Source organism: Trichosurus vulpecula, chromosome 2, assembly GCF_011100635.1.
Source record: "Trichosurus vulpecula isolate mTriVul1 chromosome 2, mTriVul1.pri, whole genome shotgun sequence".
NCBI classification, from domain to species: domain Eukaryota; kingdom Metazoa; phylum Chordata; class Mammalia; order Diprotodontia; family Phalangeridae; genus Trichosurus; species Trichosurus vulpecula.
Genome location: NC_050574.1, coordinates 138,635,587 through 138,662,262, shown reverse-complemented (window position 1 = coordinate 138,662,262; position 26,676 = coordinate 138,635,587). Strand labels below are relative to the sequence as shown.

General features: G+C 36.1%; 1 protein-coding gene across 1 annotated transcript in view; it reads left to right on the top strand.

Moving 5' to 3' along the window:
* DDX10 (DEAD-box helicase 10) overlaps positions 1-26,676 on the top strand; it is a 332,834-nt gene that overhangs the window by 10,726 nt on the left and 295,432 nt on the right. Inside the window, exons 2-9 of the mRNA XM_036744864.1 lie at positions 6,224-6,284; positions 7,131-7,261; positions 10,180-10,338; positions 12,175-12,295; positions 12,618-12,807; positions 18,925-19,051; positions 20,182-20,344; positions 23,517-23,601. Of these exons, the coding sequence (XP_036600759.1) occupies positions 6,224-6,284; positions 7,131-7,261; positions 10,180-10,338; positions 12,175-12,295; positions 12,618-12,807; positions 18,925-19,051; positions 20,182-20,344; positions 23,517-23,601 (1,037 nt within the window). The remainder of the gene's footprint in view (positions 1-6,223; positions 6,285-7,130; positions 7,262-10,179; positions 10,339-12,174; positions 12,296-12,617; positions 12,808-18,924; positions 19,052-20,181; positions 20,345-23,516; positions 23,602-26,676) is intronic.

Genomic DNA, 26,676 nt, shown 5'->3' with positions numbered 1-26,676 from the left:
ACTATCTTTGGAGTCTTTTTTTTCCTCCATATTTTACAGACTTGAGATGTAAGCAGTTAAAATGGGGAAATGGGAGCAGTTAAAGTGAAGGAGTAGTAAGTGAAGAAGAGGAAGTACTATATGTGAATTATGGTCCTGATAGTAGTAGCAGAGAATAGGGAGGGAACATTAGGAGTGGCTAGAATGAGACTTAAAGCTTAATATCTGTGTAGAAATAGGCAAGCTTGAAGTACATATCTGTAATCTTTGATTGTAGGTTCATTGTTTTCACAGCTTCTTGTCCTAAACTCAGTTCTATCCTTTAGCAGTGGTGACTTTTCTCATAAAAGAGAGTTGCAGGGAGGAGGATGGGGAAGAGAAGAGTGATAGCCTCCCTATCGGGAACTAAAGCATCTATTTTTTGTGGTTTCCACAAGTCCAGTGGAATTCAATTTGAAAACCAGTATCGAAAACTTAGTTTTTCTCTTCTTGATGTTTGGCTCCTTAAAAAAAGAAAAAGAGCAAATAGCCCTGTATTACACTCAAAGGTCATGGCTGACAATACAGTAGTTGAACAATTTCAGTGTGCATTTGGTTCCTTGAAAGAACTATATTTTTTCCCTGCAGGAGGCTGACATACTTGAGGAAGAGATACAGTATGTGTTTGTTTACTTGTACTGTTTTTCTTGGTGTTTGAGAGTTAGGCTCCAGTCTGGCTCATTTAGTGAGGAAAAGGCATAATATTCCCTAGGAAAATTGGTATTTGCTGATAATGGCAAAATGCAGTAATCTAATAACCGCATGTCATTTTAATATTCTGAGAGGTTATCCTGTAATTGGGGTCCCTTGCTGTTAAAGTTACAATAGTTTTTGCATAAAACATTGAGAAATGCTTTTCCTGCCCTGGTAGGCATTTTTCTTCTCCCCCAACATTTGTTCCCTAGAATGAATGGTATGGATTAGCAGAATGTCTAGTATGTTGTACTTGTAATATGTAAAGGCAGAGAGTAATCCACTCTGAGTTACATTGAGAATCTTGAGGAATATGGCATGAAAATTGTAAAAATGTAATACATGTCATCCCTGAAAAGCCTGGAGTGTAATTTAATAAATCCAACAAATACAACTTTTTCCTCCTTTGTGAATTATGAATAGTTTGACAGCACATTCCAGATCTAAGCAGCATCCCTTGCCTTCAGCATCTGCATTAAAATAGCTCTACTTCTCAGAACTTGTAATAGATGCAGGAAATTGGGTTTTTGTTACTGAAAAGCATTAGTAGTGAATATTTGATGTATCTAAAGTTTAAGGGCAAACGAAATATTAGTTATTGTTGTTCCAAAGAAAAGATGTCTTGCTTTACATTTCCAAGCTAATGCTCCTATATTGGCTGATGCAAAATCAAATAGCTCTAGGATTACAGAACTTAAGGATTTGGTAAATCACCAGCAAAATTTGTTTAAAGCTATAACCAGTTTGTAATAACAAAATACAAGTTAATCAACTAATTTCAGTTTATTTTTGAGTAGAAATTGAATGTTTCTCATTGTAGTCTGCAAAATGAGTCCTTGAGCAGTGAATGTCACTCATTTCTGTAAAGTGATGTAAGATTCTTAAGATGAATGTCTTTCAATGACAATTTTGATTAGTCAGTGTTGTTTATCATTCAGGTGTTCTTGGAGCTAACTGCTTTTTTGGAGGAGAATTTGGTTTAGAAGCGCAGGTCTGCTTTAAAATGATTTTGGGCATTAAAATATAGATCTTGCATTAGCCAGTCATCACTTGGTTTCTGCTCTGTCTTAATAGGGTGTGTAGCAAAGAAGCCTGGCTAATTTCCACTGCCAAACAAATCCTCTTAGAGCAAAAGTCTGACTGTCTTTTCTCTAGAATCTTCAGTGACTCCCAGTTGCCTCTGGGTTAAAATACTGCTTATTTAAAGTCTGGCTCTAGCCTACATTTCCAGGGTTTTAAAATATTTTTTCCTTTTTTTAAAAATTAAGAACTTAATAGATATGAACAGCTCCATATACAAAGGAAGGCAGGAAATTTGAATTAATTTTATTACAAATGGCTTGTTTATATATATAAAATGATAAATTTAACATGATAGTACCAACAGTGAACTGCTTGTCTGAGTCAGGTGTTTTGTACTTCCTTCTATTCATTTCTGTATATATATTTTTTTAACATTTCACTTGATTCTTTTTTTCTTTCACTTTTTAAAAATTTATTTTTCCTTTCAACATTCACATTTATAAGATTTTGAATTCCAATTTTTTTTTCTCCCTCCATCCCCTTTCCCCTCCCCAAGACAGCAAGTAATCTGATATAGGTTATACACGTACAATCATATTAAATACATTTACACATTAGTCATATTGTCAGATATGACAGTGATTCTTTTTTCTTTTCCTTTATGGACTCTCTTTCCCTCTCTATTCACTTCCCTCCACAGCTCTACCCCCACTAAATAAAACCTTTTTTTGTAACAAATACATACAACAAACAGACATATCAAACAAAACAAATTCATGTTACTCGTGTATGGATATGTCTTTTTCTGCCATTCTAGTCCATCACCTTTCTGTCAAGAGGTGGGAAGTATCATCAGTTTTCTGTGATTGGTCAGTACATCAATTAGTATTGTTAAGTCTTTCTTAGTTTTGTTTTTCTTTTCCCTGTTGTAGTCATTGAATAAGTTATTCTTTGGTTCTGCTTATTTCACTCAGCATCATTCATAAAAGTCTTCTCAATTTTCTCTGCATCTGTCCTCTTTTCATTTCTTACAGGACAGTCATGTCCTATTGTATTCATATAGCATAATTTGATTTGGCCATTCTCTAATTGATGGGCACCCACTTTGTTTTCCAGTTCTTTGTTACAATGGAAAAATGCTACTTTAAATATTTTGGTATATATAAATCATTTTCCTCTTTGATCTTTTTGAGTCATATTCATAGTAGTGGTATTGCTGGGTCAAAAGATTTGCACAATTAGTGCCTTTTTGGGTATAGTTGGGCCAATTCACAATTTTACCGAAGAGAAAGAAGAGGGCATTAAATTACTTGTCCTCTTGAAGCCTCTCCAATAATTGCTATATTCCTTTTTTCTCTTCGTTACCAATCTGATGGGTATGAGGTGGAACCTCAGGGTTGTTTCAATTTGCATTTCTCTTATTTTTAGTGACTTGAAGCATTTTTAAAATATGATTCTTGGTAGCTTGTACTTCTTTTGAAAACTGCCTGTACATATCCTTTGATTATTCATCTATTGGGAAATGACTCTTGTGTTTTTTTTTTTAAATAATCAATTTATTTTTAGTTTGAAACGTTTACTAACACAAGATTTCGAATTCCAAATTTTCTCCCCATCTCTCCCCTCCCCCACCCCAAGATGGTGTGCATTCTGATTACTCCTCCCAATATGCCCTCCCTTCTGTCACCCCTCCCCCCCCTTCTCTTATCCTCTTTCCTTCTATTTTCCTGTAGGGCAAGATAGATTTCTATACCCCATTGCCTGTATATCTTATTTCTCAGTTGCAAGTGAAAATAATTTTTAACATTTGTTTTTTAAAACTTTGAGTTCTGCATTCTCTCCCTTCTCCCTCTTCACCTGCCCTCATTGAGAAGGCAAGCAACTATGCATGTATAGTCATGCAAAATACTTCCATAACAGTCATGTTGTGAAAGGCTAACTATATTTCCTTCCATCCTGTCCTGCCCTGTAGTTATTCCATTCTCTTCTTTGACCCTGTCCCTCCTCAAAAGTGTTTGCTTCTGATTACCCCCTCCTCCCATTTGCCCTTCCTTCTATCATCTCCCCTCTCTTTTTCTTGCTTCTTTTGTGTGAGATAATTTACCCTATTCTATCCCTCCCTTTGTCCTTCTCCTGACATATTCCTCTCTCACCCCTTAGTTTTATTTTTTAGATATTGTCCCTTCATATTCAACTAACCCTGTGCCCTCTATCTATACACACACACACACACACACACACACACACACACACCCCTCTCTCTATTTCTATGTCTATATATAAAGATATATATGTATATATATATGCATATATATATATATACACACACACATATATTTCCTTCAACTACTCTAATACTGAGAAAAGTCTTGAGACTTCCAAATATCCTCTTTCCATGTAGGAATGTAAACAGTTCAACTTTAATAAATCCCTTATGATTTCTCTTTCCTGTTTACCTTTTCATGCTTCTCTTGATTCTTGTATTTGAAAGTTAAATTTTCTGTTCATCTCTGTTCTTTTCAGCAAGAATGCTTGAAAGTCCTCTATTTCATTGAATGTTTATTTTTCCACCTGAAGTATTATACTCGAAGTATTATACTCAGTTTTGCTGGGTAGGTGATTCTTGCTTTTAATCGTAGCTCCTTTGACCTCTTGAATATCATATTCCAAGCCCTTTGATCCCTTATGTAGAAGCTGCTAAATCTTGTGTTATCCTGATTTTGTTTCCACAATACTTGAGTTGTTTCTCTCTGGCTGCTTGCAATATTTTCTCCTTGACCTGGGAAGTCTGGAATCAAATTGATTTTCAGTTTTCCTAGCAGTTTTTGTTGAATCATGTGAGTCCTTACCCCACTAGTTGATGTCTTTGGGTTTATCAGACACTATCCTACTATGTTTGATTGCTTCTGGATCTTGTGTGCTCATTCTGGTTTATTGATCAACTTTTCTCTTTTGGAACCAGTACTAAATAGTTTTGATGATTACTGCTTTGTAGTGTAGTTGAACTCTGGTACTGCTAGGCCTCCTTCCTTCCCAAGTACTCCCCCCCCCCCCCGCCCCTTTTCATTATTTCCCAAAGGGACTGAGGTGGGCAGATCAGTTAGGATCATATTGCAGCAGTCCAGGTGAGAGGTGACAAAGGACTGAACTAGCCTGGAGCCATTTGAAAGATGTTAGAGAAGATCCCAGTGCTCCCTTCCAGCTCTTATAAGCAATGCATTTGAGACAGCCGTTGGCATCTTTTTTTTTCTGTCTTTAGTTCTTGGCTGCTAGTATAATTTACTATGATGATTTGGACTCTTACTAAATAGTATTTACTCTTGTGAAACTGAGTAATTGTTTTTTTATAAATGTAAGGTGTTCACCACTCCTCCTAAATCTATTTCAGCCTCTCATCTGTGTGGTAGTGTGTAGGAGGAACCACAGGAGTAGAGGTGAGACAAGCATATGCTTTTCTGGTCCTTTTGACCACATCAGAAGTTCTCTATTGTATCTTTGACCTTGTTAATGTTAGTGGGCAATCAAGCTGGGGAAAGTAGGGAAGACTTTGAGTTTAAAAGTGAATACCTGGCAACTTGTAAGATCATGGGGTTTAGAGCTCCAAGATGCCCTAGGCACCTTTTAGTCCAACCCTGTCATTTTACAGATGAGGAAACTGAGGTCCAGAGAGATCATCCTAGGTCACACAGGAAGAGGCAGAGTCAGGATTCGAACCCAGATTCTCAGACTCCTTGCTATTTTCCTTATGCCATACTGCATTTTGTCTGCAGTGCCTTTCCATGCACTTTGCCTCTAGGACCTTATGTTTGTCTTATGAGAGTCATAAGCGAGGTACATTATTTGGGAAGTTTCTTTGATGGTTCCTGACTGATTCTTTATTGAATGCCAAAAGTGCTGTGTGATTGTGAACAGCAGCAAGGGCCCTGCTCAGGTTATGCAGCCTACATTTAGAGTGAATGAAATCAGCTGGAGTTTGTGCCTTTCTCTAGCAGTACTCTGTGGCCTGGGGACATGGCAGAGAATCAAGGAGGTGGACTTAAAGGATTTTGAGGATGGGACTTTGAGACTATTATATAGCTTGTTGTGGTCACAGGCTGGGGATGGAGGCAAAGGAAGGTGGAGGGAGAAAAAAGGCAAGAGTGAGGGAGAGACTGAGAGAATAAAGAAGATTGAGCTTCAACTGTAGGTTTTATAGTGTTGAGGGAATAGGAAAGATAGATTTAGAGATTGTGGTCGGAAAGGACTTAAGAGTTCAGAATCTTAGCAAGAGTACAAATTCTATGAAATGAGGTTCAAAGTGTGACTATGCTGGGGTATAGGGGAAGTGGGTCAAAGTGAGTGGTTGTTAAAGTTGGGGACTTTTGTAGTCAGGATGCTAGAAGGTTCACCAGCATCAGTTTCTTGGTGGTGATTATGGGGTGGGGGAAGGGAAGACTGGGTGATGTTAATTTTTTTCTTGTTGATATATACAAACTTTTTTTTCTTCTAGATAAATGTAAATGAAATTATGCGATTTTCAGATTTCCCCTTGTCCAGGAGAACATTGAAAGGTAAGTATGTTGATACAGGTTGGGCAGACTGAAGGACTTCTTTAATTCAGCTGGGTTGTTCAGTGGATAGAGTGCTGGACCTGGAATCAGAAAGACCTGAGTTCAAATGTTGCCTCAGATATTTATTAGCTATGTGACCCTGGACAAGTCACTTTACCTCTGTTTTTTCATCTCCAAAATGAGGATAATAGTAACACTTTCCTTACAGGGTTGTTGTGAGGATCAAATGAGTTAACAAGTAATGTACTTTGCAGACCTTAAAGTGTTTATTAATGTTATCTGTCTATATATATCTATTGTTATTGTTGTCATTATTATTATTATATTTGTCCATGGACCAGAGGGAACAGTGGGATTAATGTCATCCTAAAATCTCATTGCTACCAATTATTTCCACATTTTGCCATAGTCTCTCTGCGACAAGCAGCTGCAAATAAGAAATTAAAATAAACTGACCTTAATTTAATTCTTTCTTCTCCTTACTCATCCTAGAGCAGGAGTTTTTAATATGGGTTCAGTGAACTGAGTTTTTTTTTTTAATGTTTTGATAACAGTTTCTACATCCTTGGCTACCTTTGTAATCTTGAGTATTGTATCATATGCGTTTAAAAACATTCTGAGAAGGGCTGCACCGGATTGCCAAGGAGGTGCATGATACAAAAAAAAGGTGAAGAATCCCTTTTGTCCAGGGATTGGAAGGCAATAAAGGAGTAAAAAGAAGCCAGGAGGAGCCTCTGAATAATCAAAATCTAACAGCATTTTACTCCAGAAATGTCCTTGGTGCTTTTCTAAGTTGCAACAGTTTGATTTAAAACATGTCAACATTTTTTTCCCGTAAAATTTCAGGCTTGCAGGAAGCACAGTATCGGATGGTGACTGAGATACAGAGGCAGACCATTGGCCTTGCTTTGCAGGGTAAAGATGTGCTTGGAGCTGCAAAGACAGGATCAGGCAAAACTTTGGCTTTTCTTATCCCTGTAAGTATTTTTTGTTATGATTATTGGGGTTATGGACCAGAATTGTGTGTTGTTTAACAGGTAGGGTAGAATCAGTCGATGGGCTTTTTAAAAAAATCATAAAAGTATGAACTTCTGTTTATTTGTAATTCTGTAGGAGTTGGTTTGTTTATTTGAGGAATATACCTTCTTTCTCCTCCTTCCCCTTGTCTTCCATTTTAAGTCATTTGGAAGTTTGGAAAAGGTTGGGAGGCACAAGTCATTGGTCCTTCATTGTAGTCTAGAGGGAGAATATGACTTTTGGTTGATTACAGACAGGTTTATTGAAAAATTTTTTAACATTTTCAAAATTTTTTGATGGCCTGTAAGGTGATGCTAAGGTTATAAATAAAAGGTTATAGTGGACTTTTAAAATTTTCTTCTCCAACTGGTGGGTTGTTTCGTACCTTTAAGTTTTTTAGCTTGCTTTCAGATCATTTGTTTATATTGCCTCAGTTTGTGGCAATATGTTTTGAGAGCTCTACATATTTTTAAGGAAAAAAGTCTTAGAATGCATAGTCTTATATTTATATTGCAGTGAATATCAACGTATGGTGATTCTTGTGGCACAGTGAATAGAGTTTTGGGCTTATAGTCAGGAAGGCCTGAATTCAAATCCTACCTCAAACACTAACTCTGACTGTGGAGAATTCATTTACTCTCTTCCTGCCTCATTTTCCTCATTTGTAAAATGAAGAGATTGGATTCAATGGCTTCTACATTCCCTTTTGTTCTAAATTGATGGTCTTGTGATCAGCTTGATTTGTCATGGGGAAGAAAAATTCAAATTTCATTTTTGTAGAAGTTAAAATTGATATGATTCTTTAAAGTTGCTCTGGAGATAAATTCTCCAACCCCAAATTCTCGTTGAAGTTTTTTCCATGTCTTGTTTTGAGATCCTCTTGAGAATTTCTCTTTATATTAGACTGAGCCAGTATTTGAGCTAAGATTTCATTAGAAGCTGAATCAAGTGGAATGTGTTGTTTTAAAAAAATACTTTCATCTTTTGCTCATTGGTGAGCAACCTTTTTTAGCTTATTTTTTGAAATTTGAATTTGACCAATAGGTAGTTGGTGATGCAGGACTGGATTTAGGGCTGGATATATAATTCTAGGAATCATGTGAATAGAGATCAGAATTGAACCCATGAGTGGTGATGAAATTTCTGACAAAGATAATAGTGAGAAAAGAGAAGAGGGACCAAATTAAAGCCTTAGCAAAATTCCTAACTTGTGGTTTGCACTCTTCTTCTTTTTTTTTTTTTTTGCACTCTTCTTTAAACCAAGAAAGTGAAATGTGTTTTATCATCTGTTCTCTGGATTCCAGTTTGTTAATGAATTCAGATGCTTTTTAGTGTTTTTTTTTTTTTGTGTGTGTGGGGGGTGGGTATTGTAGTCATCATGTATAATAATAGCTAGCATTTATATAGGATTTTAAACAATTTACAAATATCTAATTTTGTCCTCAACACACCTTGGGAAGTTCTTTTATTTGTAATTGTTAAGTTCCTATTGTTATCCCCATTTTTCAGATAAGGGCACTAAGGCAGAAAGAGACTAAGTGACTTTCCCAGGGACCCATATCTAGTAAGTTTCTGAGGTGGGATTTGAACTTGTGTCTTCCTGAGTCCAGGTCCAGCAGTCTGTCCACTATGCAACTTTGTGCCACCAGCCGTGTGTTACTAGATTATGCTTAGCTTGTTCTGTATCACTTTATATGTTTTCTAATGGAGTTACTCATATTTTTGATTGTGATAACCCTTTATTCCACATCATGTACCCCAGTTTGTTCAATCTTTGCCCTATTGAAGAACACTTTTTTTTCCAGGTTTTCTTAACACAAAAAAGTACTTCTATGAATATTTGGACCTTTTTCCTTTATTTTAAATGCTTAGTAGTAGTAGTTGAAGAAAAGAATGAATAATTTCTAGGTCAAAAAGTATTAATAGTTGAGTTAAACTTTTCTAACATAATTCCCATTGCTTTTTATAACAGTTTGACCAGTTTTCATAGGTCAATTAACTCTTGTATCAGTTTGCCTATTTTCTCACAGCCTCTTTAACATGACTTTTTCTTGCTTTTGTCAACTTCGCTTCATTTCTGGGTGTGAGGTGAAGCCTTGGAATATTCTTGATTTGCATTTTTTATTGTTCTATTATTTATTTAATTGTTATTTATTTTTTTTTATATTATTGGAACATTTTTATGTGGTTGTTGAAAGTTTGCATTTTTTTTCTATAAATTTCTTTTTCTCTCACTAACCATTTATCTGTTGAGGTATGACTCTTACTCTTAGTACATTTGTGTCAATTTTCTACATATCTGATATCAGCCTTTTATCAAAGATATTAGATGTGATGACTTTTCCCTATGTGACAGTTTCTTTCTGTATTCTATCAGCATTGATTTTGTTGAAGACCTTTTAAATTTTATATAATTGAAATGGCCTTTTTTCTCTTTTATAATCACCTCCTTCTTTTGTTGGGATTTCCCCCTTGTGGTTGTGAAAATTTCCCCATTTTTATGTTGTGACTTTTTATATTTAAGTAATATTTATTTGTAATTTATTGTGAAATATGGTGTAAGACAGTGGGGTCAAACTCTGATTGAATAGGGATTACTAATCTGTACATAAGGATCCTTATGGGCTACATATTGACTTAGTTTTAAAATGTAATGTTATCTATGTTTTATTGTGTATTTATTTATTTTGTTAAATATTTTCCAATTATATTTAATCTGATTAAGTCACATTGAGTAGTGTTGCCATCTTCATGTTATACCTCTTGTATAAGTCATATTGTGGTATGTTTTGGGACATTTAGTGTTGAAGTATATATTTTTTTCCTATTTGTTGAAATTTTCGTTACTTTAAAACTTAATTTTACTGTCTGTTTTTAGGTTCTGGAGACATTATATCGTCTACAGTGGACATCAACAGATGGCCTTGGTGTTTTGATAATATCACCTACCAGAGAGTTGGCATATCAGACCTTTGAGGTACTACGAAAAGTGGGCAAGAACCATGACTTTTCAGCTGGTCTCATCATTGGTGGAAAGGTCTGTCTTTTTATACTTTTTGCCCCTTATTTATTTCCCCTGTATGTGAGGATAGATTGATTATGTACTAATTAGAATTTCAGGGAGCATGGATAGAAAAAGATCAATAAGATGAGAATTAATGAGGCTTTTGTTGTAGGTGTAAATGTGCTTATGTTGTAAATCTTGGTTCTTATATATTTTTCACATATCGATCTTCTGACTAGTTAGCTTAGTTGGTTATAGCATGTGCTAATGAGGTCAAAGTCATGAATCTGACCCTCAGGCAGGTCAGTTAGCTTTGCTGTTTTCTATAGCTAGTGATGATAGCAGTCTCAGAAATGTGTGCCACTGGAAATGTGGGGAAGCTGGCAAGAATGTAGATAAGAGCAATGCAGAATCTTTCCTATTGTTGGAAAATTACTCTAAACACATACTTCATTAAATAGTGGGTCAGTATTGTTATCTTCATACATGAAGGGAAGTATAGTATTAGTATAATACTGTCATTGCTACCTTTTTATTCGGTATTTCAAGAGTGTCAGGAAATGCAAAAGGAAACTTTTTTTTTGGACAGTATGTGCGAAACAAAAAAAGTCCAAGGGAAGAGAATTTGTTCATTTCCCAAATCTAAGGAAGAGAAGAGATTTGCAGAAATTGTTGCTAGACATTTTGGTTCTCTCTTCTAGTGCCTGTTCACTTTGCTAGGTTTTTTGTGTGTGTTTATTGTGAATTTATTTATGCTCTGTAATAGATAAGTGTATGGTATAGTCTTTCATTTTTGTAGGTTGTGTATATGCAGAAGTATAAAGAGGGTCATTTAGAAACTATAGTTCTTTTTCTCCTCATCAAAATCACCCATTGAAAATGACTAATGCTTTGGAAGGGGGATACTTTCTAAGATTGGAAACTCTAGATCTCCTTTTTACAAAAGTGTTCATACAAGTGTAGACATGATGGTTAAGAACTCCCTCAACAGTCACCAAGAGAGTAGTTTTAACTCATGTTTTTAGCCTGTTTCAATAGATACAACAAGAGGGCAAGAATTTGAACATCTGCTTGATCATATAAAATTGGATCTAGTTAAAACCACAGGTAGATCTTGTATTCTCCAGGTCGGAGGTGTCAAATTCAAGCTGCCTGCAAAACTGTGGAGTTCACTCTGAAGTACAATGCATGCAGCCTGAACCAGACTAAAATATAATTGGAAAATGTTTAACAAAATAAATGAAAGTATAAGGCAACATAGATAATATTAATTTGTGGTTTTCTAAGTTAATATGCTGCCCATAGAAATCCATTTCTATTTGAGTTTGATACCACTGCTCTTGGTATCCACTGAGAGGCTTAGTGCTTATTCAAATAAGACATGTGCGAATACTGCAGAAATAGAGTAAAGTTTTTTTTGTTTCTCTTCCGCCACCATAGCAAAAAAACAAACAAACCCCAAAACCAACAAATTCAACCACAACCAAAAACAAAACCTTGTTATAAATATGCATAGTCAGGCAGAACAAATTCCCATGTTTATCATGTCTAATAATATGTCTCTTTCTGCATCTTGTGTCTATCACCTCTCTGTTCCCTGGAATCAAGGTAGATCACTGCATTGATCAAAGTTCTTAAGGTCTTTTTCTTCACAATGTAGTTGTTATCATATAACTTGTCTTCCTGGTTCTGTTCATTTAATTCTGAAATACTACAGAAAGAGAAAAGAGAGGAGAAATTATGCATTTGTTTTTAGAGCATCCAGATTGTGGTGACAAAATGCCATTTGTTGGCTGCTTTTGTAGCCGTGGAACACAAGGCACCTTTGAGTGAGTTGTATGTGTAACTTAAAGAAATAACTATTTTCAGGATCTGAAACATGAATCTGAGAGGATCAACCAAATAAATATACTTATTTGCACACCGGGGCGGCTGCTTCAACACATGGATGAAACAACATATTTTCATGCAACCAATCTCCAAATGTTGGGTGAGTCTAAGGAACTAGATTTTGCAAATCTTTATGAATTTGTAACTGGAGGAATGTTTATATTTGTTGAATTAAAATAAAACTTTAAAATGAGTTTCTAAATTATTGTTTTGTGAATGTGTACAAAACTCAGAGTCATTAAGACTTTCCATCTTGAATGGTATAATTGGTTTTAGTTATGTGAAATGAGCCCATTTATTTAAAGATTCCAACTAAAAGAATGCAAGAAATTGAACAGGTAATTTAAAAATTTCAAAAAGTCAAATTAGAAATTTTATATTCTTTTTCTGCTTAGGTGATATTTTTCATTTTCTTCTTTTAGTACTTGATGAAGCTGACAGAATCCTGGACATGGGCTTTGCTGACACAATGAATGCTATTATAGAAAACCTTCCCAAAAAACGTCAGACTTTGCTTTTCTCAGCGACACAGACTAAGTCTGTGAAGGACCTTGCACGTCTGAGCTTGAAGGACCCTGAATATGTTTGGGTCCACGAAAAGGCAAAATATAGGTAAGTAATTTCTATTAAGTCTATAATGTGATTGACTCAGGGGCCGTGTCTTTTCCTCTGAGCTAGGTAATTTTATATTCTCTTAAGATTGTTTTCTCAGAGTGTCACTGTACCTGAGTAGATACTAAGCTGGCTTGGGGCCAGAAAGACCTGGGTTCATGTTCTGCTTGTGACATATAACTGCCTTTTAACCTGTTAGTACCCTAAGCAATTCTTCGGTCATAAGTTACAGAGAAGTGCCAGCCTTTGTTGATAGATGTATCTTCTCCTAGGAGTTCCCTGCACAGAACCAGTCCCTATCTTCTCTTCTTTATCTTTGGAAATACAGTTTTTCTGGTTTGGTTTTTGTTATTTTTATTAGAAGGGCAAGGTCTAGTATGGTAATAAAAATCATTCAGATTTAGGGAAAACCATTGAACATAAAGCTTCATGGATGGTTATTTAAGTGGCATCTTTTCTCATAAGGCATCTTTGAATAGACTTCTCCGTGTTCTTCTCCATGTGAACACACAAGTGTATATGAAGGGAAGAAAAACTTCATTTTCAGAATTAGAAGTCTGGATTTGGGTTGTGTTTGTGCTCATGCTTTAGGGGAGTAGAAGAATTCTATTGGTATGTGGTAACAAGATAAATAGATCATAGAGTTAGAGCTGGAATGGATGAATGAATGAATAAAAATAAGCATTTATTAAGTACATGCTATGTGTTAGGCATTGAGATACAACTGTTATTTTGCAGATGAGGAAACTGAGGCCCAGATAGCCTAAGGGACTTGGCCGACGTCATATAGGGGCAATTTTTAATCCCTCTCTTCAGACACCAAATTCAGCTTTCTTTATATTGCATCTTATTACCTCCTTTTTAGGGCATCAGAAGACAAATAAAGAGTAATATTTTTTTAAAGGCAGATTTTTGATTCCAGGAAAAACTGAGAAGTTGAGCAGTCTAATAGCATCATCTATGAGACTGAATGTATTCTATAGTAGTTGGGGAGCCTTTTCATTTCATTTTTTCTTGATCTAGAAATTGGACTTGGAGGAATGCTTCTTATTCTAGAATCATAGTGCTTTGGGCCATTCACCACTCAGTACAGAATATATTTGTTCTGTTTAAGAGAAAAATAGGACAACTAGGTGGCAGAGTGGATAGAGTGCCAGGCTTGGCGTCAGGAAGACTGCTCTTTGTGAGTTCAGATTTGACCTCAGACACTTCCTAGCTGGGTGACCCTGGGCAAGTCACTTAACCTTGTCTGCCTCAGTTTCCTCATCTGTAAAATGAGTTGGAGAAGGAAATGGCAAACCACTCCAGTAGCTTTGCCAGGGAAATCCCAAATGGGGTCGTGAAGAGTTGGACACAACTGAAATGACTGAAGAACAACAAAAGGGAAAAATGGGTTTTTAAAAAATTTTTTTTTAGTTGCTTCCAAATTAAAGTCTGAGGGTCTTGTGAGGATTTTTTTTTTGCTCTTTTATCAACTTTGAGTCAATGAATTTTAGAGCAGAATATGATTCTTTCAGGGTAATTTCTGTGATCTTTCCTGTTAGTTTTTTTTAACATTTATTAAATTTAGCCGTGAATTTGCTAGTAGTAATTAGCTCACATTTTTGTATAATGCTTTAAATTCTGTGTGGATGTTTTCATTCCCAATCTTGTGGAGTAGGTAGTACAGACATTATTATTCCCCTTTTACTAATAAGAAAACTGAGGGTCTTAGAGGCTTACAGACTTGCCCAAGTTAACACAGCTAGTGAATGAAAGAGCTTGGCGTTCAACTTTAATTTAAAGAAATTATTAAGTACTTTACTGTGCTAGGTATTTGAGAATAGATGAAGGTTAAATGAGACATGGTCTCTGCCTTCATGGAGTTCCCATGGCATAGGAAGAAATATAAGATATAAATACTTCTCTGCAATGTAAGTGCACAAAAGTGGTATAAACCAAGTGCTCTTTGTTGTCTGAGTGGAGAAGGATTGTTACTGATTTGAATGGAAGAGAGAGACCAATAAAGGCTTCATAGACATGGCCTTTATGTCGACTCTGAAAAGATACATAGGATTTTAAGAAGCAGAGCTTGGGCAAAGTGCTTTCCATTTTAGGGGAGCAATGTGAGTGGAGCAGTGAAGTGGAATAGAGTAATACAGGTTGTGCAAAGGATGTTGAGTAGTTTGCTTGGAATCTAGCCTTTATGGAGGAGAGCCTGGAAAAGTATAGGTATAAGAGAACTTGGAGGCCATTTAGTTCAGATCTGTGAACAAAAATCTCCTTTGTAGCATCCCTAGTGAGTGGTTATTCAGCCTTTGCATGAAGGCCTCCCGTGATGGGAGAATGAATTCCTCTTGAGATAATTCATTCTACATTTTGGACGTCTGTAATTTTTAGAAAGCTTTTCATTACACCAAACCTAAATGTGCCCATCTGCAACTTGTTACTCTTACTTTTAGTTCTGTCCTCTGTGCCGAACAGAGCGTGCTCTCTTAAGATTAGAAATAATGAACTTCTAACACCCATAAATCCTATGACTCTAAGCTCAAGATAATTGTTATCTCTTGTCTATGGTAAATATCCTCACTGCCAGATTGTGGAGGGTCTTGGGTGCCAGGTTAAGGGGCTAGAATTTTATTTGGTAGGTAGGAACCATTAAAAACCTTTTAGCAGAGGAGTGACATCATTAACTTTTCTTATATAAATAAAATCTGTCAGTTCTATGGAGGATTGATTGGAAAGGAGAGGAGAATATTGAGGTAGGGGGATGTTTAGGAGGTTACAGTCTAGGCGAGTGATAATTGTACTGGAGGGGTGGCATTGGGAATAGAGAGAAGGAGATGAATGAGAAAAGTATTGAGACGGGAATTTACAGGATCTAAGAAATAGATGTGAGGACAAGAAAAAGGCAAAGATGAAAGAACATCAAAGTTTTGAGTATGAGTGTTTGGGTAAAAGGTTGTACCATTGGAAAATATGAAAGTAATCATGAAGATAAACATTGCTGAAAACATAATAATAAAAAAAAAGGATGATAAGCTTGGTTTTAGAATTATTGAATTCTAGGTGCCATCTAGCTAGAAATAGATCAGGGTGAGAGTTATAGATTTGTGCCTCATCTGTGGGGAAGTGAGAGTTGAAGTTCCAAGAACAAATGAAATGATAATGGGAGAGAATGTAGAGAGAAGAGAAGGAAATCAAAGACAGAAGCTTGGGGAGCACCAGGTGTGATGGCTTAATGTCAACACTTGTTTCAGTATACTACCTGGTTTCTAATAGAACATGCAAAACAAGCCCTTTTGTAGTTCTATGATGATCCAGCCTTGCATTGATTTTTACAGGTTTTTCTTTGTTAACTCTCCCTTCACCACTGTGATAGCAGTATTATATTCATGTTGTTAAATCCACATCTTATTTCTTGTCACTTTCTTCTCTTGTCCTTGGAGTTGGCTCCAGCTTGCTCCTGAGGCCCAGGAATCTCAAGTGGGCTCTTATTTGTAACCTTCTGGCCCAAACTAAAGTAAATTCATTTTTTTACTCATCATTTGAGTATCTACTCTGTAATGCCTTGTACATATTAAGTGCTTAATAATTTCTGTTGAAATAATTAATGGATGAATTAATATTGTTACCAATTATTGTATTGGTTCAGAAAATAGGATCCTCTTGAATATAAACCACTGCTCCAAAATGATATCTTTCTGAAAGGGAAAAAAGAAGAGTATACACTAAAAAGTAACACAGAGGGTTCAGAATTTTTATAAGATAGGTAGTAGATAGATAAAAGTATGGCTGATAATCTGATCTTTATATGAAACATCTATTTGATTGCAGTCATACCCCAGTTGTTGAAGTTGTTTGTGATTTTCTTGAATTTGGAATAAAGTTGATCTGAAAATATTTGTGTACTCTTAACATGTACTTTGTGTTCTTTGTTACCACTAATGGTAGACGTTTTAAAAAGTCATTTAAAATCTGCAACTTCTAGACTTCTGTGGAAGTTTTGCTGAAAGTGGTGGTATATTACTATAAGAATTTTGAGAACCATTGTCTTAAGACTATGCTCCGAGCACTCCACAAAGCATCCTAGCCCTGAGGATTCTGACCTGGAGGAACTTTTTCATTTGCTCCACATGGTTCTTCTGTTTTATCTATGGTTTTTGGGTTCATGTAGACACTTAAAGACCCTAAGGAGTGCACCATTCCCTTTTCTTTTCCTGACATTACTCTCGTGGGTCTCTCTCCTGCCCTTCAGTAAACTGCTAGGTGCTGATTGGAAATGTTTTCAGTGATCAGGCCTCTAAAGGCTTGAACTTAGAAATGAATAGTTCACCTTAGGAATATTCATGTACTGGGATTTGCAAATTGCTTGAGAAAAGACTGGGCTGGTACAGGAGGCTGCAAGATAAATTTGGTTCATACTCTTCTTTAGTAGATGATCAGAAAAATTTTTTTCAATTAGTTAGTGAACAGACTTTGTCCCTTATTTGTAAGCAGAAACAAATCTAGGACAAGGTTCCTGGGACTTTGCCTTATGTTACCAAAATTTAGTAAGCAATTTAGAGCATGCTCGCAGTGTTGTAGATAGCATTACTTTCAATAGAACCAATGGAGCTTAGCACCTAGTTAAGCAGGAATAATTAGTTAAAAATTCAAAGGACCCATTTCTTGGGTTCTTTGGCCTGCTCCTACCCTATTCCTTGCCCTGTTGGCAGTTTACTCAGAAGCAGCCTCTTGGTGTCCTAGGGTCTTTGTTTTCCCTAGCTCCAAGTGGTGCCCTGGTGTATCTTCCCTTCATCGGTCCTTAATGTTTCAAGGTCTGAGGTCTCCCCCTACCTTTAACGGCTTAACCTACAACATGTTTTGTCATGCTGTGTTAGGAGAGAGCCTTTGGAATTCTCAGATCAGTTAACTTGATTTTTGTAAGTGATCATTTGTGCCCTTTACCTGTCTTTTTTCCTTCTTGTTGCTTCCTCTTAGGCCCTTTTAAGAACTCATTTGTGTTTCTACCAGATGGTAAAGAGAGAAGAAAAGGGGAGTCTTCAGTCAGACTCCCTTGCTACTTGTTTGTATATCTACAGTGCTAACATATATGCTTAATAAATGCTGGAGGATTGATTGATTATTAGAAGTTCTCAAAAAGCTTTAGTTTGGAAGATGGTTGAAACATGGCAGATTCTGGTATTATTGTTGAATTTTCCTTGTTTCTATGACCCCATCCCTTGTCACCCTAATAATGGAAAGTTAGGTACAAGCAGTATTATACTTGAAGGTAAAACAAAATAATAAATGTGTAAAGTATTTCAGAAATGATACTGAAGCACACATGGTGTTTCGTTACTTTTATGGCTATCCAAGAAAGCTTCACCAGGCAGAAGAAGCTTCTATAAGACAGCCTACAGAGTTGCTGGTTACAATCAAGACTTTTAGTACACTGTGATTTTAAATCTACTCATTGGCAGCAGCTTGAATAAATATATGCTGTGGGGATTATGCTTAATGTTAATACTAAATTTTTTTCTTTAAAGAATTTATTATGAACAGCCTGGTTAACACAGTATGCAAAATTTTTATTTAAGAACCTTTTAAGGGCAGCATTGTAGACAGTCATTTTCTGTTCTATGTTTATGAAGTCTATGTTTATGAAGTAATTTAAGACAGTAATTTAGAACCTTTTGAAGCTATTGTGTACATCAAACAGCACATAGTGAAAGAATGCATCAGCAGGTTTCTTTTCATACTGTCACAAGTACAAATAGTCCTATCAATGATTTCTTGAAAAATACAATAGTTTTGGGGTGAAAGGGATTTTGCATATCACGTTTGAATTGAGAACAGTGTTTGTTTTTTATCAATCCAGTTTGTTTGTATTTAAAATATAGGCTTTAAAGAATTTTTCCCCTTACCTAAAAAAAAGAGGCATTCTACGTGTTTTCCAAACATAGTATTGCATAGGAGAAAACTAATTTTTCTGGGAAACCTGGGGTGAGGAACAAAGAGACTTAGTTTTTTTAGGATTTTGTTTTAAGATGCTAAAGAACCATTGCAATAGAATAAAGATTGTTCCTTAGATCTAGATTTTTATATTTATCATGTGGGAGCTGTTAATTGAATTTCTCTCCTTAATTCTATCAGTACTCCAGCCACTTTGGACCAGAATTATGTCGTTTGTGAGCTGCACCAAAAAATCAGTGTGCTTTATTCCTTCCTGAGGAGCCATCTGAAAAAGAAGAGTATCGTGTTTTTTGCCAGTTGTAAAGAGGTACTCTTTCTCCTTTTTTTCCCTTCTAAGTCAAATATTTGTTGTGTTCTTTTTATATTTGAAGAACCAAAGCTGTTTCAGTGTTTCATTTAGTGGGTGCAATTGTGGGGATTTTTGTTTCAGCTTCTTTAGTAAACTAGGGGGTAGTAATATCTTAGCAGGAGTTGTCCATCTGGAAGAGCTCTTATAACTTATATACAGCCCCTCTGTTTTACAGCTTGTTTGAGGTCAAGTTTCATAGGAGGGATTGGAACCCTTCAGGGTCTTCTGATTTGTCACTTTTTTTCTAGTATACCATACTGTAAGTAAAGTAATAAAAGTGAAAGGTTTTTTTAAGAAACTTAATTCACACAAAATATTAGTTATACTTATTTGCTATCTGAGTCATATCCCTCCAAGTTTTTCTCCACCAACCCCCATACCTGAAGGTTAATTTGGACTTCATTTATTTTGGCTAATATAACATTATGAAAACACAGGACCTTGGGGGAAGAGTTGGATACAAGCATTATACAAATGCTCTTGTGAATTTGGATATTTAACAGTTGTCTTTAAATTTTAAGTGAGACATCCTAATCTAAAAGAAAGAATTAATTCTGCTCTTGTTGACCTGGAGTCAAGGCACTTTTCTTCTAAAAAGTAGAGAGCATCTAGCTCTTCTCATAACGTTGCATTCTTGTGAGATGGTAGGCAAAGAACTTGAAATTTCCAAGAAGAAGGGTTTGCTAACTCCATGTCAGATATTTTAGAGTTCCAGCACTGCTGCCTCATAGAATTTTAACATACAGATACATTTAGGTTTTTAGGACCCGTTTCAGTTTCCAACCTTTTCTATTTTTCTTTTGATATATTTTTTAGGAGATGGTCACTGGAAAAGTCTTAAAGGTTTTCTATGTTGGTTTTTACTATGCTTATGCAGCTGGAGCATTCATATGAAATGGGAAGAGGCCTTTTCTTTATTTCCATTGTAATTTTTGTACCAATTTCTATTTAGGTTGGTGAGTTTGAAGTTTTAGTGATAATGAAATTGGTGATACTTAGGGTCAAGGAGAGCTTCAAGCTGTTATTTCTCATCCTCCCTCAGAGTTGCTTTCCAAAAGTGCTAAGTTTACTCTTTCATCCATTCATAGGTTCAGTATCTGTTTCGAGTCTTCTGCAGGCTACGACCAGGTATTTCCATCCTTGCTCTCCATGGCAAACAGCAGCAGATGAGAAGAATGGAAGTCTATAGTGAGTTTGTCCGCAAGAAATCTGCAGTGCTCTTTGCTACCGACATTGCAGCAAGGGGCCTAGGTAGGTAACTTTCAGTTTGGAAAGGGGTCTGTGATCATAGTAAATGACAGTATTTATTGCTTACTTATAAAGAGCTATCCTTATAAAGAGCTAGCCAGAATTCAGATGAGCAGGAAACTGAACTGGAATGACTTTTCTGCCCTCTGATTTTACAGGAGACAGAACATGAGTAAATAAGATCTGTGTCTTCTGTGTTTTTTGTGCTTGTTTATGTGTCTCTTATTTCTTCATGTGCTATGCAGTACTAGCCCGACTGTTAGATCCTAATATTGACCTGATAACTTAGCTTAACCAAAGTGTCAGCAAACTATGAAGGCCAAATCCAGCTTGTATTTTGCCACCTCTTGGTTTGATTAACTTTCCTCATTGTATGAGATTGAAAGAGGTCACATGACTTGTCTGAGTCTACGTAATGAGTTTGTAGCAGAGATCTTATTAGTCCAGAGTTCTCTTCACTCTCCCACATTGCCTCTAAATACTAGCTTACATTTATATAATACCATACAGTTTACAGAGTGTTTATTTAACCTTTTTCAAAATGACTCTGGGTAGTTAGACAAGCATCTGTTGTTGTATTGTAATAGAATGCACAAGTCTAATCGGGGCTGTGCAACAAAAATTTTGTTAGCATCACTATTGAAGTATTTAGGACTCTTCATACCAAATGATTGTGTACTACCATACTCTGCTTTTTATAGTTGTTTTTTGTCTTTTCTTTTTGCCAGCTTTTCAGTTGTCAGTATTAGTGTGTTGCCTCTAAGCCCTTCTAATCTCTTGTAGTTTAGAAACCAGATAACAAGATAGTTGTCTGTTAAGTATCAAGCAAAAAAAACGGTTTTGAGTTACATACCTTTCTTGCAGTAAAGCATATGGGCCCTACTGCGTGCATTTTGTGACAACTATTTTTCCTTCTTAGAAGGCTATATTCATTACTGAGATCTGGCCCTTGTTCCAGATCCAGATTCAGATAGACGGTTAGCATTGTTATTTAATCAGTCATGTCTGACTTTTTGTGATTCCATTTGGGGTTTTCTTGGCAAAGATATTGGAGTGGTTTGCCATTTCCTTCTCTAGCTCATTTTACAAATGAGGAAACTGAGGCAAACAGGGTGAAGTGACTTGCCCAGGGTTATACAACTAGTAAGTGTCTGAGGCCAGATTTGAACTCAGGTCTTTCTGACTCCAGTCTTTGCACTCTATCCATTGTGCCACCTAGCTGCCATAGTTAGAGCTAGAGATCATTTAATTACCAAATCTGAGAGTAGGAAGGTCCCTCTTCAGTCACCCAGGCCAGCTTCTATATAGGATTTCCTACTGTAAAAAAACCTGCGTAGTGGTCATCTGCTCCAACCTCTTTACAGATGTGGAAACTGAGGCCTAGAAAGACTATGGCATGCCCTAGTTACTTAGTGTAAATTCAAGTGCTTGTATTTGATTCTAGGCTTCTCTCACTCGAAATCCAATGCATTTTTCATTATACCTTGTTCTGTGAGATGGTTGGGGTTGTCTAAAGTTTGACCTGTAGATTAAATGGAATGTTTCTGTAGTCCTGTCCCTGTAGTTTGAGGAAAGTGATAAACTGGAATATGTGCAGGGAAGGATATGGTGAGGTGAGGGGCTTGAAAACATGCCACATTAGTGATGATGGAGAGGATCTGGTCTATTTAGCTTGAAGAGATTTAGGCTGGGACTTGATTACTGTCTTCAGTTATTTAAAGGATTGTTATGTGGTTAGAGTTAGTTGATGGATCTACAGCATAGAACTAGAATCCATAGGAAGAAGCCTATAGCAAGGCAGATTTTGACAAAGAAGAACTTTGTAATTAAGCTGTACAAAACCATAACAGGGGTCTCTTTGGAGGAATTTCTTTGTCATTGGAAGCTAAGTTCTCCATGGCTGGAAAACTTTGGGCTAAGGTTTATTGTGGATGTTCTAGAGGGAATTCATAGAGGGTAGGATTAAATGATCTCTAGGATCCCTTCTATCTGGTATGATTCTCTGATCATATTTTAATAAAGCTGTCTTTTTGGTATTTTTTAAAGGAAAAAAAATGTATCCATGATTGTTTCTTCAGAGTATTCATTGTCACTTTCCCAGAAGATGTTGGACAACTTGTAAAAGTCTGTTACACATGGTTTATTTCTCAGTCATGTACTGTCTCTTTGTTTACTATTTTGTATATTTTAATTTTGTCTCCTGAATTAAATGGTAAGTTTTCAGATCAGGGTACTTCCATAGTCTCTATAGCTTCTAGGATAGGACGAAATACCTGATCAATTAAAATACTTGTTTGATTTGCTTTTTGAATCTGAGGAAGAAAAATGATTCAACATGAAAAATCAATTTTTGTCATTATTTCCAGCTTGGCCAAGAACAGAACAGCTGAGTTCAGACTAATGAAGTAGACTTCCTTCTGATTTTTGGCCAATGTTCTCCTTTCTTTCCTCTTTTACAACAGTCTCATTTTTCTTAGTTAATGTCCATTTCTTCAAAATTACATTTTACTCTTTGGAATGGATTATAAGGTTTGGAGATAATTTTGATGTATGTAGGGCCCTTCATTGTACAATACCTTCTAGTTAGTCCATCCCTGGGATGAAAATTGGTGCAAAAGTCTTCAAGTGAAATCCATAAACTGTTGAAGGAAGCCTACTTTACATTGTCACAAGTCGGTTCCCCAGTAGCTCAGCAGCCAAAAATATGCTCTTTTTACTAGTCAATCCTAGTTGCAGAAAGATGAGGCATAATCTGAGGGTAGATTGTAAACTGCTGGGACTATATGCAAATTCAGAAGCTTATCTTATTTCTCATTGGGTCTCTCTGAGAAGTGGGTCACATCCTGTTCATTTTCATTATTAAATATCAGGAATTTTGTTATCTATGTGATTATCTCCCTTATGTCATGTAAAATTACATTCTGTTCAAAGTGCTGTTATTATTTAGGAACTGTAGGTAATATTAATTTTAGTTCACATCGACAAAAGGGAGAACTGTAATTGCCTACTAGTGTTTGGAATTAATTTTATTTTTAAGCTCATTTGTGGGTGATGCCCATCATTTGTATAGTGTGACTGAGAGCCCTCATCAGCAGTCACGTTATTAAATAAAAATAGTGTTGAGCGGCCAATTTTTAAAGTGATTTTTAAAAACTTGACATTTCTTCTTGTACAGATTTTCCAGCTGTGAATTGGGTCCTTCAATTTGATTGTCCAGAGGATGCGAACACCTATATCCACAGAGCAGGCAGAACAGCCAGGTGGGTATTCGTCTCAGTTCTTTGCTGTTATTTATCAGCTTAGAAAATAAAAGAAATCCTGTTAGTCACTCCTCCTTCCTGAATATCCCAAAAAAACTAGTCAAAAACCTGCAACCAGATTAAGTGGAGGAAACCAGGTACTATAGCATTAGACACTCACTAGTTTGGCATTGTGTTGTACAAGTTGCTATTCTCGAAGTTCTCTCCCACCTCTAAATCCTATGATAGCTTAAAAGCTACGGGAAATCATTATAGCTAAGGATTGGTTATCAGCTCTGTTTGGGGAGTAGGAAGCTATGAATAAAAGCAAAATAATTAAAAAGCATTTTAACTTCTTCCTACCTCTAAACCTTTTATCAGAGAGCCTGTTAAGTAGCTGTATGAGTGTAATTTTTTGTTTTCTCTTTTTAGCCTTTAATAGAAATAGTAGAGGTGCTAGGAATTCTCTAAGCCTGGAGAGTCAGGTTACAGATCCATCTTCCTTCCCCGTTCTCTCTCTTCTCTCTCCCTCTTCATCAGAATAGAAAGTTCTTTTAGCCCAGGGCCCACTGCTGAGGTTCATGGAGGCCGACAATATTAAGTAATTTGGCTTATATCACAGAAATGCTATTCTGATTTAGTGAAAAATCTAAATGAAAAGTGTATTCATTTAAAAATATACTTATATGTGTGTAAACTAACAAAATGTAGGTTGATAGAGGTCTGCAGTGTTTCTGCAATGAGTAGACATAAATGATTTGTAATGAGCAAACTAATTATAAGTGGATACTTGTAAAGGGTATTAGGGTGCTTTGGAAATGAAACAATAGAATTTTACAGCTAAATACTTTTTTTTTTTAAAAAGCTATTTTAAAGATTCCCTTGGTTGCCGAAACATCTCCCCCCTCCTATTTGTTTTCTTTATTCTCTTGCATTATTTGGATTTTGACTTTTCCTTGCTTTTGATATGAAACAGATTTGAAGGCATCTTTTGTCCTACAGTTTTTGTTTTTATGGCTTAAATATCTGTCATTTTTATTAATATCTGAGTTTTTTTAGGCTTTTGCGTCATACATATGTTTTCAGTGGTTGGAGAAAACTTAAAATGTTTTTTAGTATTAGACTGTATTCTTTTTTAAAAATTTGTTCCACTCCAGTTCATCTAGAAATGGGAATACTGGATATCCTTTGAATGGATTTCAAACTCCCAACTACTTTTGTGTAATAATAGGTTCCTTAGGTTATGAATCCCCAATTTTGACTTTAGTTCTGGTCCCAGATGCCAAGTAGAATTTGTAATAAATGAAGTTTGCCAAACACCACTAAATTTCAGCTGAGCTCCCATTGAAATAATTATAAATTCCAAATTACTGAAGTGTGAACTAATTGGGCTTCATTTTGAAGGCAAATCCTGCAAAATATTTTTCTGGCAGTATTTATTTGACAGTAACATCATTAACAAACCCTAGCAAGAGATCATGAAACAGTGCTGTGTCATCATTTGGCTAACTACCCTTTCTATAACATTGTTCCAGTGTTATAAGGAGTCAGGCCTTGCCTAGTGTGTATTGTGGGGAACCAGTTCTTAACATTAGGTGGGGTATCCTCCTTGATAAAGTCTTGATAATTTAGCCTTCTGAACAGCCTGACAGCCTTCCACCTTTTTCTAAAACAGAATGCTTGTCATTAGGGGTGGTAAGATTAGAGATTTGTTGCTGATTGGCAAAGACTTATTAAGGCAAGAATTTAAGCAGAATTAAAAGAAACAATGTCAAATTATGAAGTTAAGCTTTATATTAAATCATTTCACTCTTGATTTCCCCCCAGCATTAGTAATGTAGCGTGAATATTTTTTACATAGCTGTAATCAGAGAATATGGGAATTTCTAAGTATTAAGGGACCTCAAAATCTTCTAACCAATGTATATATGAGCAGCAGTCACTGTATACATACTATTTGTGTAATTTCCTTGTAGAGTATATTCTCCCTTGTCCCATACAGTCATCAAGTCAGTATTTAAACAGTTGGAGATTTTGTTACACGTTGCTATTTTACTCCCTAGAAAGGTAGGAACTCTTTTACAGTGTTACCAGCAACGGGTACCCGTTTTCCTAAATTCTTACCACATTGTGTTTTACAATTTTTATTTCTCCTAGTTTTAATGTGTGTCTTGAATGGTGGTTTAAGGTTGTTTAATTTGTTTACAATTGCTATTGAGACTGCACTTTTTTGTCCTTATAAAATTTAAGCATGAAGAAATATAGATAGTAAATTTTAGAGAAAGAGACCTTGGTTGGTTGCATCAGAGATATCAAGGAAGCTTTCCATGTAGAAAAAATTAAGTGTGGTATTTGGGTATGTAGAATGTGATGGAGTATCTTCTGGTGGATCAGTAGGATGTGGTGAGGGAACATGGGCACATCTTCAGGTGTACAAAAATGATGTACCCAGGTTTTTTTTAATTTTTCTGGATGGCTAAAACTCTACAATAGCAGATAGTAGTGTATGATTTTTATTTATTTAACAGTGCCCCCCCACCCCAATATTTCTTTTCTCATTTTTTTTGAAAGGGAAAACTAAAGGTTTCCTTGAATAACATCTCCCCTTTTCTTTCTGTGCCTTGCGTCTCACTAACCCCTCCCACACTGGCAGTTTTTGAGTCCTCCTCATTAATTTCCATTTCTAGCTTACTCAGAGGACCTTGATGTCAAATTTGCAATGAACATGGATAAACATTCACAGCCTGTGGTTTTAGGCTATACCAAAGAATGGTAGCTATGATCTTTCTTTGTAGTGCCTCAGAGGACAAGGAAAGGTAGCATGGTACAGTGGAAAAAACCTGAGTTCTAATCTTTCCTCTTTCACTCCCTCTGTGACGTTGGGCAGGGCTGTACAAGTGTTGGCATGAGGGCTGTCATTCTTTTCAGGGCTGCTTTCCACCTTTGGTGTCCAACCAATCACCCAACTCTCACCTGTGGCTCCAAGAATCTGTGGCATGCACAGTGCTCCACACCCTGGTAAATCATTTCAGCAAATGTAATGACTAAACCAGGTTGAGGGTAACTGACAGGCCTCAGACTGGTGGGTGAATTAGG